Raw genomic sequence first — 12,471 nt, 5'->3', positions numbered from 1 at the left:
GGAATTTTTGGAAGGAAATCTCGTGTATGAGGTACACGATTTACCATGAATTCGTGTACCTCATACACGACTTGCATGGAAGTCGTGTACGAGGTACACGACTTCCACATCAGCTTGGACTTGTTGACCGTCCAAGTGCCGTCCAACGTGGCAAGAAGTCGTGTACCGGGTACACGACTTCTTTGCTTTAATAGTATGTTGTTATTTTTATTATTATTATTATTATTACTACTATTATTATGTTTAGTGTTGTTATTATTATTATTATTATCATTATTAGTATATATTATTATTATTATTGTAATTATTATTATTATTATTATTATTATTATTATTATTATTATTATTATTAGTATTATTATGTTATTATTATTTTTATCAATATTATTATTATTATTATTATTATTAGAATTATTATTGGATGACAACTCAAATTATGTTTAGCAAATACTTGTGTTAGTTTCCTTTATGAAGATTTTAATATAATTTCGGTGTAAACAATATGTTATAAATTTCAATTGAATCCAGATAAATTGTTTGTGTACTAAATGTGTAAGTTTTCAAGAGTTTATAGTCAAATTTCTTAGTAAAAAACTACCATACTTATAAAAAGGTTAGACATTTAAAAAATTAATTAACAATGTCTTATACATTTTTAATTAAAATTAACAAGAATTCAAAATTAATTTACAAACTTTTAATTATCCTCATCACCCTCTACGACATCATCGCCTTGCCGTCGTCGTCTACGTCGCATGCGTCTACGATCTGTGTCAGCAACAGTAAGTCGTCGAGTCTGTTGAATAATGTGATCTACGCGCTCTGTGGTTCTATCACATATTTGCCCTAAAGCTTCTATATCGTGTTCCACGGAGAAAGTTTGTACTTCGTCAACAAAATCATACTGAAAGATTGCAAGTAATACAAACCAAATTATTGTTTTATTTTGATTAAATGTATAAAACAAAGCATATTAAATCCTTACCATGCAATGATAGAAAGCTCCCTCTTGGGTGATAAAGCGTCTGGTAATCGACCTATACCAAACAAAATAGTTCTCTGATACCGTCGGTTCGCTTGTAGTAGGTGCTTCAACCCGAAAATCATATCGCGAATTCCACACTCCGATATGTTCCGCATGAATCCGACGCCAATCTTGATCATGTTTACCCCTTAAATCTATTTGATGCAACCTCTGATCTGTGTAGCTAATCGCTGGTGGCGTTTGCAACATATTAAACTGTCGCAATACGCGATCTGGTTGATGTTTCTCGACCAGATGGAAACAAATCAATGGACCCACGTAAGTCCAAACCGCTTGACCACTCTGACATCTAACAGGAAGCGATGCCATAATGTCGGGCGTGTATGGTGTCCAATTAATCTATTCAAAAAACAAACGTCAGTAGTCAACAAAAAATAAAATTATAGAACATTTGGTTAATATTTAACCTGAGACCGACTCAGCCGATCAAATGTCCATCGATATATGAGCAACATGTTCCCTGACTGTTCAGATGCAGCTTGAACACCGCTCCATCTAATTTGTGAAATAAACAATTAATAAATTATAGATAGTGCAAATTCTATTAAAAAAAACAACATATATATTAAATAGTACCTGAAACTCAAAGGTCGACCATCTGAATGCTGCAACGTTCTCTGTGGAGCTATAATGGAGAATCTGTCGTATGCCCATACTTAACATCAATGGGCCAGCGATCTCTAAGGACTGTGCATTACTCGCTCGACAGAGTTCCCTATATAACCATGCGAGAGTCGCAGCGCCCCACGCATACGTACCGGCCTGGTCAAAATCAAATAAGAATTGAAGAAACATACAGTGGACCAAGTTGTTTGACTTATCAGCGAAAAGAAAGCCCCCAATCAACTGCATGATGTAGGCACGAGCATATCTCTGAACGCTCACAATATCAGCATCTGGTGGCAATTCTTCGAACTGTTCTGCCAACCACGGAAGACTCAATCGCTGACCTTTCATGTCAGGCGGTACGACTCCCAAGTAATCATTGCAGATAAGCATCCAATTATACCTTAATGATCCTGTTAGAGGCTCCTCATCCACTGGCAACCCCAACTGTACTGCAACATCCTGCAGGGTGATCGTGCACTCCCCACATGGCATATGAAATGTGTGGGTCTCTGGTCTCCAACGCTCGACCAATGCAGTAATTAAATGCCAATCTAACTGCATGAACCCAACCTGGGAAACCCCGAGGAATCCAGCAGCCTCTAAGTAGGGTGCAATACGCTGGTCGAAGGGGATGGTGCGCTGAGACGCTGCCTCTCTCCTCCGACAACTCAAGACGACGGTGGAGGAGGTATCCCATATGCTCTGTGATCTATGGGTCGCCTGTAGATATAGATGGCTATCATCAACTGGACCAGGATCCATTCTGCAAATAATATAAAAAATAATGTCATTAATTACACGAAGAAAAAAAGCAAGACCATTATGTAATTGCAGTAAAACAAAAGTATACATTAAACCCTAATTTACATTTATTATGAAAGTATACCCAAATGTATATATAAAAATACAGAAGTAGTTCATTAAAGCTTTCTGAAATTACATAGAAGCATTTACATCAAACAATTGCATCATCAAACAATTACATCATAAAATCCTATAATACATCCTAAGATTAGTGTCTTGAAGAAGAAGATGCACGTTGAGGACAGGTACGTCTGTTGTGTCCTTCGACTTTACAGATAGTGCATCTGAGTGATTGATCAGACTCTTTCCAATCCATTTCATTATGGATCCTTGTTGTTCTCGGTCGACCGGGTCCTTTAAGTAAATCTGCATTTGGGCGAACTTCGGTGAATGACAACTCAGGCCAATAATCTGGGTGTTGGATTGGATGGAATCGACCGGCATAACATTGTTTGAAGTTCGACAACAAGTAGCATTCATCAATGTATGCTGCATACGTCAAGTGCATGTAATTACAAACTGCAATTACATGGGAGCATGGTATCTTAAAAGATTGCCACTTGTTGCACGAACAGGTCCCTTCCATCAAACTCACAACCTGTGTGTGCTGGCCTTTATATGGAGAAATCATACTCATACCCGTGTGAACCTCAAACGTCTGGGTTTCTCTATCAATGGATGTCACTGAATGTGCAGAAGCCCGTGTTTCCCATTTTTTTAGCTTTTTCATCGCATATTCTGTATAAATTTCGCCACGGTCAACTGCTTCACTTATCTCAGCTCTTCGGCGTTCAAAATACAGAATATGCGATGAAAAAGCTAAAAAAAATGGGAAACACGGGCTTCTGCACATTCAGTGAAATCCATTGATAGAGAAACCCAGACGTTTGAGGTTCACACGGATATGAGTATGATTTCTCCATATAAAGGCCAGCACACACAGGTTGTGAGTTTGATGGAAGGGACCTGTTCGTGCAACAAGTGGCAATCTTTTAAGATACCATGCTCCCATGTAATTGCAGTTTGTAATTACATGCACTTGATGTATGCAGCATACATTGATGAATGCTACTTGTTGTCGAACTTCAAACAATGTTATGCCGGTCGATTCCATCCAATCCAACACCCAGATTATTGGCCTGAGTTGTCATTCACCGAAGTTCGCCCAAATGCAGACTTACTTAAAGGACCCAGTCGACCGAGAACAACAAGGATCCATAATGAAATGGATTGGAAAGAGTCTGGTCAATCACTCAGATGCACTATCTGTAAAGTCGAAGGACACAACAGACGTATCTGTCCTCAACGTGCATCTTCTTCTTCAAGACACTAATCTTAGGATGTATTATAGGATTTTATGATGTAAATGCTTCTATGTAATTTCAGAAAGCTTTAATGAACTACTTCTGTATTTTTATATATACATTTGGGTATACTTTCATAATAAATGTAAATTAGAGTTTAATGTATACTTTTGTTTTACTGCAATTACATAATGATCTTGCTTTTCTTCTTCGTGTAATTAATGACATTATTTTTTATATTATTTGCAGAATGGATCCTGGTCCAGTTGATGATAGCCATCTATATCTACAGGCGACCCATAGATCACAGAGCATATGGGATACCTCCTCCACCGTCGTCTTGAGTTGTCGGAGGAGAGAGGCAGCGTCTCAGCGCACCATCCCCTTCGACCAGCGTATTGCACCCTACTTAGAGGCTACTGGATTCCTCGGGGTTTCCCAGGTTGGGTTCATGCAGTTAGATTGGCATTTAATTACTGCATTGGTCGAGCGTTGGAGACCAGAGACCCACACATTTCATATGCCATGTGGGGAGTGCACGATCACCCTGCAGGATGTTGCAGTACAGTGGGAGTTGCCAGTGGATGGGGAGCCTCTAACAGGATCATTAAGGTATAATTGGATGCTTATCTGCAATGATTACTTGGGAGTCGTATCGCCTGACATGAAAGGTCAGCGATTGAGTCTTCCGTGGTTGGCAGAACAGTTCGAAGAATTGCCACCAGATGCTGATATTGTGAGCGTTCAGAGATATGCTCGTGCCTACATCATGCAGTTGATTGGGGGCTTTCTTTTCGCTGATAAGTCAAACAACTTGGTCCACTGTATGTTTCTTCAATTCTTATTTGATTTTGACCAGGCCGGTACGTATGCGTGGGGCGCTGCGACTCTCGCATGGTTATATAGGGAACTCTGTCGAGCGAGTAATGCACAGTCCTTAGAGATCGCTGGCCCATTGATGTTAAGTATGGGCATACGACAGATTCTCCATTATAGCTCCACAGAGAACGTTGCAGCATTCAGATGGTCGACCTTTGAGTTTCAGGTACTATTTAATATATATGTTGTTTTTTTAATAGAATTTGCACTATCTATAATTTATTAATTGTTTATTTCACAAATTAGATGGAGCGGTGTTCAAGCTGCATCTGAACAGTCAGGGAACATGTTGCTCATATATCGATGGACATTTGATCGGCTGAGTCGGTCTCAGGTTAAATATTAACCAAATGTTCTATAATTTTATTTTTTGTTGACTACTGACGTTTGTTTTTTGAATAGATTAATTGGACACCATACACGCCCGACATTATGGCATCGCTTCCTGTTAGATGTCAGAGTGGTTAAGCGGTTTGGACTTACGTGGGTCCATTGATTTGTTTCCATCTGGTCGAGAAACATCAACCAGATCGCGTATTGCGACAGTTTAATATGTTGCAAACGCCACCAGCGATTAGCTACACAGATCAGTGGTCAAGCGGTTTGGACTTACGTGGGTCCATTGATTTGTTTCCATCTGGTCGAGAAACATCAACCAGATCGCGTATTGCGACAGTTTAATATGTTGCAAACGCCACCAGCGATTAGCTACACAGATCAGAGGTTGCATCAAATAGATTTAAGGGGTAAACATGATCAAGATTGGCGTCGGATTCATGCGGAACATTTCGGAGTGTGGAATTCGCGATATGATTTTCGGGTTGAAGCACCTACTACAAGCGAACCGACGGTATCAGAGAACTATTTTGTTTGGTATAGGTCGATTACCAGACGCTTTATCACCCAAGAGGGAGCTTTCTATCATTGCATGGTAAGGATTTAATATGCTTTGTTTTATACATTTAATCAAAATAAAACAATAATTTGGTTTGTATTACTTGCAATCTTTCAGTATGATTTTGTTGACGAAGTACAAACTTTCTCCGTGGAACACGATATAGAAGCTTTAGGGCAAATATGTGATAGAACCACAGAGCGCGTAGATCACATTATTCAACAGACTCGACGACTTACTGTTGCTGACACAGATCGTAGACGCATGCGACGTAGACGACGACGGCAAGGCGATGATGTCGTAGAGGGTGATGAGGATAATTAAAAGTTTGTAAATTAATTTTGAATTCTTGTTAATTTTAATTAAAAATGTATAAGACATTGTTAATTAATTTTTTAAATGTCTAACCTTTTTATAAGTATGGTAGTTTTTTACTAAGAAATTTGACTATAAACTCTTGAAAACTTACACATTTAGTACACAAACAATTTATCTGGATTCAATTGAAATTTATAACATATTGTTTACACCGAAATTATATTAAAATCTTCATAAAGGAAACTAACACAAGTATTTGCTAAACATAAACGTCATTCAATAATAATAATATTGATAAAAATAATAATACTAATAATAATAACAATAATAATAATAATTACAATAATACTAATAATGATAATAATAATAAAAATAACAACAGTAAACATAATAATAGTAGTAATAATAATAAAAATAACAACATACTATTAAAGCAAAGAAGTCTTGTACCCGGTACACGACTTCTTGCCACGTTGGACGGTCAACAAGTCCAAGCTGATGTGGAAGTCGTGTACCCCGTACACGACTTCCATGCAAGTCGTGTATGAGGTACACGAATTCATGGTAAATCGTGTACCTCATACACGATTTCCTTCCAAAAATTCCAAATTCACTCTATTTTTGACAATATTTTGCCCAATCACCCTATTTTTGCAATTTCTTTTCACCTCACCCTATTTTTGTCAATAATTTCAAAAAATACCATATTTCTACAAAATACCCCTATTCTTTTTGGGGAAAATAACACAACTATCGACGCAATTCTAAAGATTGTTGGAGGACAAGCAATTGCATATCGAATTGCAGGAGACGAAGCTACTTTTTATGGATGTGGATTTTATGGACCTCAAGCCACACTTTATGATGACAAAAGAGGGCATTACTTCAAAGACATTTCATTCAATGATCCATTGATTTCATCTTCTATGTAATCATCATTTCTAAAGAAGGGATTAAAAGGAGAAGATTTGTTTGTTTTGGGTAAATGGTTCAGGGTTGTAGGATCAAATCAATACCAAAGGAAGTGTTGCGTGGTGGGGTGAGTGGAGCCATCACAACTCAGGGAAGGCAAACAAGAAGTGAGGAAATTGGTTTTGCTTTCATCAATTGCACCAATAGTGGCGCTGGGAAGGTGTGGCTTGGTCGTGCTTGGGCACTTGTGCACTGTCGTATTCTCTAAAACGTATATGATCGATGTCGTTGTCGACGGATGGAATGGCTGGAGAGACCTTTCAAGAGACCAGTAATATTAGAGTCATTTCCAAGTGTCCAAAAGATTTTTTTTTTCTTTTTTCACTTAAAAACAAAGTGTTGATGTTTGTTTTTTCTTTTTTTTATTATCACGAATGTGTTGTTTGAGGAATATGAATGTTTGGAGAGGGAGCAAATTATAGGTTGAGAGGGTCACATACAAAGCAACTGAATCAAGTTGAAGCTCAATCTTACTTGAATGTTTTATACGTGGATGAAAATCAATGGCTCATAGTCAACAAATCAACAGCATTTTGTCAACCATTTAATTTCAAATAAATCAATGCTTATTTGAAACAATAAATTATAATGAGTTTTCTAAAATTCATTTTTATCTCAAATCTCATATCATTCCAAAATCTTTCCTGCAATTTGTTTCGAATTATAACAAATCTCACTTTACCCATTTTATATCTTAAAGAAAAAAAAAAGGTCAAAGACAGATAAATCTCTATTGCTCTGTACCACCGCCGTTCTCCGTTGTTTTGGGTTCTTCTCCGTCCTTCTTTATAAAAGACATAAACTCACTCGCCATTCTCCGTCGTTCGTCGTTCTCCACCACCGCTACATCGAGTGGCCGCGTGTCGCTCATCGTCTTTCTAGTTTCGCTCCTCATCCATCAATCTCTCTCAGCCGTTCGTAGTCATCACACTGGAGAGAGAGGTATACTCTCTTTGATTTATACTTTTCGATTTTTTCCTTTAGATACTGCAACATTTTAACTCTTAATAGGCACAGGGGAGATATGATCTCATTTTACTGCATGTAACACTATTTAAAACCACAATCCTAATATGAAACCCACCACATTTTGAATCTGTTCCAAATAAATTATCAATCTTGATGTGAGGTATGATGTCTCCTAGTAGATGAATGTTGTCTTTATTGTTGAAATTTTGTGAAGTGTGACTTTTCTTCTGTGATTCCGATACTCATGAATCAATGCCTTTTGAAGATACCAGAGAGTTGGCAATAACTTATAGACTAATATAATTCGTTTAGATGTGAGTTAGTTGGAGAAAAGATGTTGAAGATCAAATTTGGGCAAATGGATACAATTTCTACTGAATCAGCTTAGAGCTAAGAATATATTCTTTTGTGCTCCAGCTCCAGGTTTCTCTTCCTTTTCTTTGAATTTGCACTGGTTTTGACCACCCAATAGATGTTATGATGTTTTCATTGTATCCTTGCAGAACTTTGAAACATTTTTATGGTTTGTGAATATTCAATTTTTGTTCCTTTTTTTTTCCAAATTAAATAATTTTAATGAAATTTGTACTAACTAACACACCATTTTCAGAAAAAGATGTGAAAAAATAGCAAATTTAGACTACTAGTAAGACAGTATATTAAATTCGATTATTAGCTAGGATTAAAAGTCGTGATAATTATTCTAAAAATTGCTATCTATTATAATAACCCTAAATTTTTAATGGAAAAAGAAAAGCCCTCCAGCCGAATATGGCAGCCCAACTAAGAAACCAAATATGAAAAAAAAAAAAACCAAAAAGTCCGTTCAGACAAATATGGCAGCCCAACTAAGAAACCAAACATGAAAGGAAAAAAACCCCTAAAGACAGGTTATCCTCTACATTTTGTCAGATCTCCATCTCTACGGCAGACCATAACCATTGTTTGCATGGCTCACCATTCTTCATGGTATCTAAAACTAATTTATACTATATTCTATTCTTGCCCATAATCCCATTATTTTATTTTCGATCAATTTCCCTCTCTTGTTTAAACATACCAACGCCATCCTTTTAATTGCTTTTTCTCTGTTTTGCTCTTTTCTCTTATTGTTAATATTTCCATCCTAAACACAACAATAATGGTGGTTTCAGACACGGTGATTGAAATTCTATCCAAGCTTCCACCAGAATCTCTTCTGCGATTCAAGTCTGTTTGCAAATCCTGGTATGCTCTTATCGACAATCCTAAATTTGTAACAAAACATCTCTTAAATTCATTTTCCCATAAACATGTTCTCATCAAACGTGCCCTCACCAACAGCTCTAGAGAACAAGAACTTGTGTTCTCCATCCTCAAATTTTCTTTCGATCGATCCCTATCTATTATGAACATCAATTTGCCATTCCAAGAGATCGATCCACTTTTAGAAATTTGTGGCCATTCTCACGGCTTAGTTTGTCTTACTGATTGTGACGATGCTTTCCTTGTTAATCCTATGACTAAACAGTCTCGTAAACTTCCGCCCTCAATTCTTATCTTCCGTACTGGTTCTTATGATCCTTACTCTTACTCTGCAGTACCATTTTCTATCGGATTCGGGTATGATGCAAAATCTAACGATTTCAAAGTTGTTAGAATTGTGAGTTTTCGGGGATATTCAACGATGGTGATGTGTCCACATATGAGAGTGGAAATTTATGATTTGAGCAAAGATAAATGGAGGGAAATTGAAGCTCCTCCATTTTGTGGCGATGCGCATTGCACACCTCACTTTGATATGTATCACGAAGGAACATTTTATTTTTGGGGACACGGTGAATCAAGTATTTTCGAAGCGGACCATATTGTAACATTCGACATGAGTCAAGAGGTTTTTAGTAAAATTTCAGTACCGGAGAGTTACGATGACAAAAAGCATAAAACAAGTTTAGGGGTTTTGAATAGATCCATGGTTCTTTTTGTTTATCCATTTGAAAGTAATGAGAAAAATATTGACATTTGGGAGATGGAGAAGAATGAATCTAGTGTTGTTTCGTGGTCGAAGCTATTGACGATTGATCCTACTCTTGGAATTGAACACCCATTGTTGTTTGTAAGCTCTGAAGAACTGTTAATGGAGTCCAGTGAAGGACATGTCATTATGTATAACACTAAAACTCATCGGTTCAAAAAGCTCCCAATAGAAGGGGAAGTAACTTATACAAAACCTAACAGGTTCGAAGCTACTGATCTTTTCATTAAGAGTTTGGTATCTGTGGAAGGAGGAAGAGATATGATCAATTATGCTTTTTAGTATTTTCGGGCTTCACTATTGTAAGTCATGTTGTTTGAGTGATATGAGTTTTATCATTATTTTTGGAAAAAGGGAATAAAAGGAGAAGATTTGTTTGTTTTGGGGTAAATGGTTTAGGGTTGTAGGATCAAATGAATAGCAAAGTGTTGGGTGGTGGGGTGAGTGGAGCCATCACAACTCATTGAAACAAGAAGTGAGGCAACTGGTTTTAGCTTATTTTGGGAACATGAATGGGACTCTCATGGAAAATATTCAGAACCTTCTTTTTAGCTTATTTCAATATTTCTAAATTTCTTTGAATCTTCGGAAACAATTTGATATGTTGGCAATCTTAAACGCCGTCGGGCACAACCCTCTAAGCTCAAAAGACCTTGTAATCCAAGACATCATAACCCCTATTCAAAAGATAACGAAAACGGAGCCCGGCATCCGCTGCAACAAAAATGGTAAAACTGGCAAGTTGCAATTGTATGAAATTGTACTGTGTTTGTGTTTGGAGGAGGATGGCGTTACCCTCATCGACTGCGCTTCATTTGTTAGTGGCACTTGTACTCCAACTAAATTTGTGTGGCTCCTACCACAAGAGAACTCGATTGGTGTTTCAGATTCTCCATGAGTCATATGGGAAATGTTATGTTTCATTTCATCACTTTTTATGCTTAACAGATGACTATATTTGCAGAACTTCATTATGTTTTGTGTTCACGGCTATTGTGATCATTAAGTAGTAATATAAATTTGGAATAATTTGCTTTTGGATGTTCAAACAGACTAAAGTCTTTCCTCCACGTCTCTAATATTAAATTTTAGTATAATTGTAATATTAAGTAGTCTTTAATTAAATTTGACTATACATGTTAATTTTTGAAATTTAAATAGCCTAAATAGTAATTAATGAAGCAAATAGAAAATTTAAAATGTACAATACGTAATATTATAATTCAAAATCCAAATTTTAGTTTTGATAAAATCCCAAAGGAAAAGGAATTTTGAAATGAAGCAATTTTCAAGAAATTGATGATGACAAAAATAAATAATCCCTATTATTATATATATTATTAACCCATTTCATCTTCTGCACATCCACCACAGACCATTATCTACCACTAATTCTCTATATATAAAACCTCAACATGTCTGTCTTATGAAGAAATCAAATTTCAGAAGTCTCATCTGCCTAAATGATCTAGCTTCTTGCATTTGTGTATGATTTTTGTTGCTAAAATATTTTTCATTCTTAGTTCTACTTATCTACATATATATAATACTGCACTTGTTCTTTGATTGTTAGGCTCAAGTTATTAAGCGCTAACTATTGTTTTGCAAGCATCTACGTGCATCTTCTAATGGTGGCACAACATCATCTAGCAACTCCTACAAAATTAAATATAATAACGCATTAGAAAACCAATCAGAAAATCGACTTAACAAAGTAGGTAGGAATGAAAGTAATTAGGAAGAGCAATTTGGATGAACTATGTGTTTTTGTAATTTAGTTTGAGGGGTATTTGGATCATTTTCAATTTATTAAAAAATTCCCTTACAACGATTTGTCATTTTTGTGATTTTTTGAAATGAATCCTTTCAACGATTTGTCATTTGTGTGATTTTATGGTTTGACTATTTGTAATTACTACTTTTTATGGTTGGCTAATAATAATATTAATTTGTTTATTTTGTCGTTGGTGGCCGTTTTAAGAAACTTTTATTAGTAAAGGTTGTTATTATTATATCATCACTATTATATTATTAATAATAGTTCTATAGTGATAGGGTTGATTGAGATTCTTTATTCACTTTTGTCGAACATCCACATTTTAAAATAAAAAAAAAAATCTTGAACATGTTGTTTTTCTATTTAATTCATGTAATTATTGTCTAATACTGCATTACTCATGTTATTGTTAATATTGAAATATATCTCACGTTCCAAATTAGATAATTCTCCTGTGAAAATCTTAGAAACAAAGTTTTTTAAGGCAAAGAAAAATCAAATATGAATATAGATTAGAAATTCTTTATATGTTTACAAGTTAATCATTACAATGTACCCACTTCACTAGAGAAATTGGAAAGATAGCTCAATCAAATAGGAGAAAAATAATTCACATGTTACAGTAATATAAAATTTATTATTAATAAAAATAAGATGGGATCCACATATATTTAAGAAGACAAAACTATAGTTTATTAGTGTGAGCAAGTAAGTATGATACTCCCATTGTGAAACTAGAAAAATCCCATGCCCCATGGCAGGGAAGTTATACGTTTAGTTAAGACCGTGGAGTTGAAGAAAATGGGCGCCAACTGCCAACTACCAGTTGATCCAATTGACTCTTTCTATTTTTTAAAATAATTATAATTTACTTTTTTAAAATTA

General features: G+C 35.8%; 3 protein-coding genes and 1 pseudogene across 3 annotated transcripts; 3 read left to right on the top strand and 1 right to left on the bottom strand.

The window, feature by feature from the left end:
- Positions 1-697: 697 nt before the first annotated feature.
- LOC127148993 (serine/threonine-protein phosphatase 7 long form homolog) lies at positions 698-1,935 on the bottom strand. Its single transcript, XM_051083432.1, has 3 exons — positions 1,622-1,935; positions 986-1,540; positions 698-904 (listed from the first exon to the last, which is right to left on the bottom strand). The coding sequence occupies exons 2-3, from the start codon at positions 1,352-1,354 to the stop codon at positions 698-700; spliced, it is 576 nt and encodes a 191-aa protein (XP_050939389.1). The 5' UTR covers positions 1,355-1,540; positions 1,622-1,935.
- A 1,692-nt stretch (positions 1,936-3,627) lies between these two features.
- LOC127148992 (serine/threonine-protein phosphatase 7 long form homolog) lies at positions 3,628-4,994 on the top strand. The gene is made up of 3 exons (XM_051083431.1): positions 3,628-3,800; positions 4,012-4,807; positions 4,888-4,994. Exons 1-3 carry the CDS (start codon positions 3,628-3,630, stop codon positions 4,912-4,914), a joined length of 996 nt encoding a protein of 331 aa, XP_050939388.1. The 3' UTR covers positions 4,915-4,994.
- A 329-nt stretch (positions 4,995-5,323) lies between these two features.
- Positions 5,324-7,305, top strand: LOC127148991 (uncharacterized; annotated as a pseudogene).
- Positions 7,306-7,329: 24 nt separating this feature from the next.
- On the top strand, positions 7,330-10,858 carry LOC127148990 (F-box/kelch-repeat protein At3g23880-like). Its single transcript, XM_051083430.1, has 3 exons — positions 7,330-7,361; positions 7,527-7,768; positions 8,950-10,858. The coding sequence occupies exons 1-3, from the start codon at positions 7,330-7,332 to the stop codon at positions 10,089-10,091; spliced, it is 1,416 nt and encodes a 471-aa protein (XP_050939387.1). The 3' UTR covers positions 10,092-10,858.
- The last annotated feature ends 1,613 nt before the right edge of the window (positions 10,859-12,471 follow it).

The sequence above is a fragment of the Cucumis melo genome, chromosome 4, assembly GCF_025177605.1.
Source record: "Cucumis melo cultivar AY chromosome 4, USDA_Cmelo_AY_1.0, whole genome shotgun sequence".
In the NCBI taxonomy this organism is placed as follows: domain Eukaryota; kingdom Viridiplantae; phylum Streptophyta; class Magnoliopsida; order Cucurbitales; family Cucurbitaceae; genus Cucumis; species Cucumis melo.
Note: the sequence above shows the minus strand (reverse complement) of the source record. Positions and strands in the feature narration are given on the sequence as shown.

What these genes read in the sequence shown, in the direction of transcription:
- LOC127148993 (XM_051083432.1), bottom strand. Translation starts at nt 1,354, where the DNA reads ATGGCATCGCTTCCTGTTAGATGTCAGAGTGGTCAAGCGGTTTGGACT. An exon ending in GAGCTTTCTATCATTGCATG is followed by an intron (nt 905 to 985) that starts GTAAGGATTTAA and finishes GCAATCTTTCAG; the next exon opens with TATGATTTTGTTGACGAAGT.
- LOC127148990 (XM_051083430.1), top strand. Translation starts at nt 7,330, where the DNA reads ATGGCTCATAGTCAACAAATCAACAGCATTTT. An exon ending in CAACAAATCAACAGCATTTT is followed by an intron (nt 7,362 to 7,526) that starts GTCAACCATTTA and finishes TATATCTTAAAG; the next exon opens with AAAAAAAAAAGGTCAAAGAC. An exon ending in TCATCACACTGGAGAGAGAG is followed by an intron (nt 7,769 to 8,949) that starts GTATACTCTCTT and finishes TGGTGGTTTCAG; the next exon opens with ACACGGTGATTGAAATTCTA.
- LOC127148992 (XM_051083431.1), top strand. Translation starts at nt 3,628, where the DNA reads ATGCAGACTTACTTAAAGGACCCAGTCGACCGAGAACAACAAGGATCC. An exon ending in CAAGACACTAATCTTAGGAT is followed by an intron (nt 3,801 to 4,011) that starts GTATTATAGGAT and finishes TATTATTTGCAG; the next exon opens with AATGGATCCTGGTCCAGTTG. An exon ending in GGTCGACCTTTGAGTTTCAG is followed by an intron (nt 4,808 to 4,887) that starts GTACTATTTAAT and finishes TTCACAAATTAG; the next exon opens with ATGGAGCGGTGTTCAAGCTG.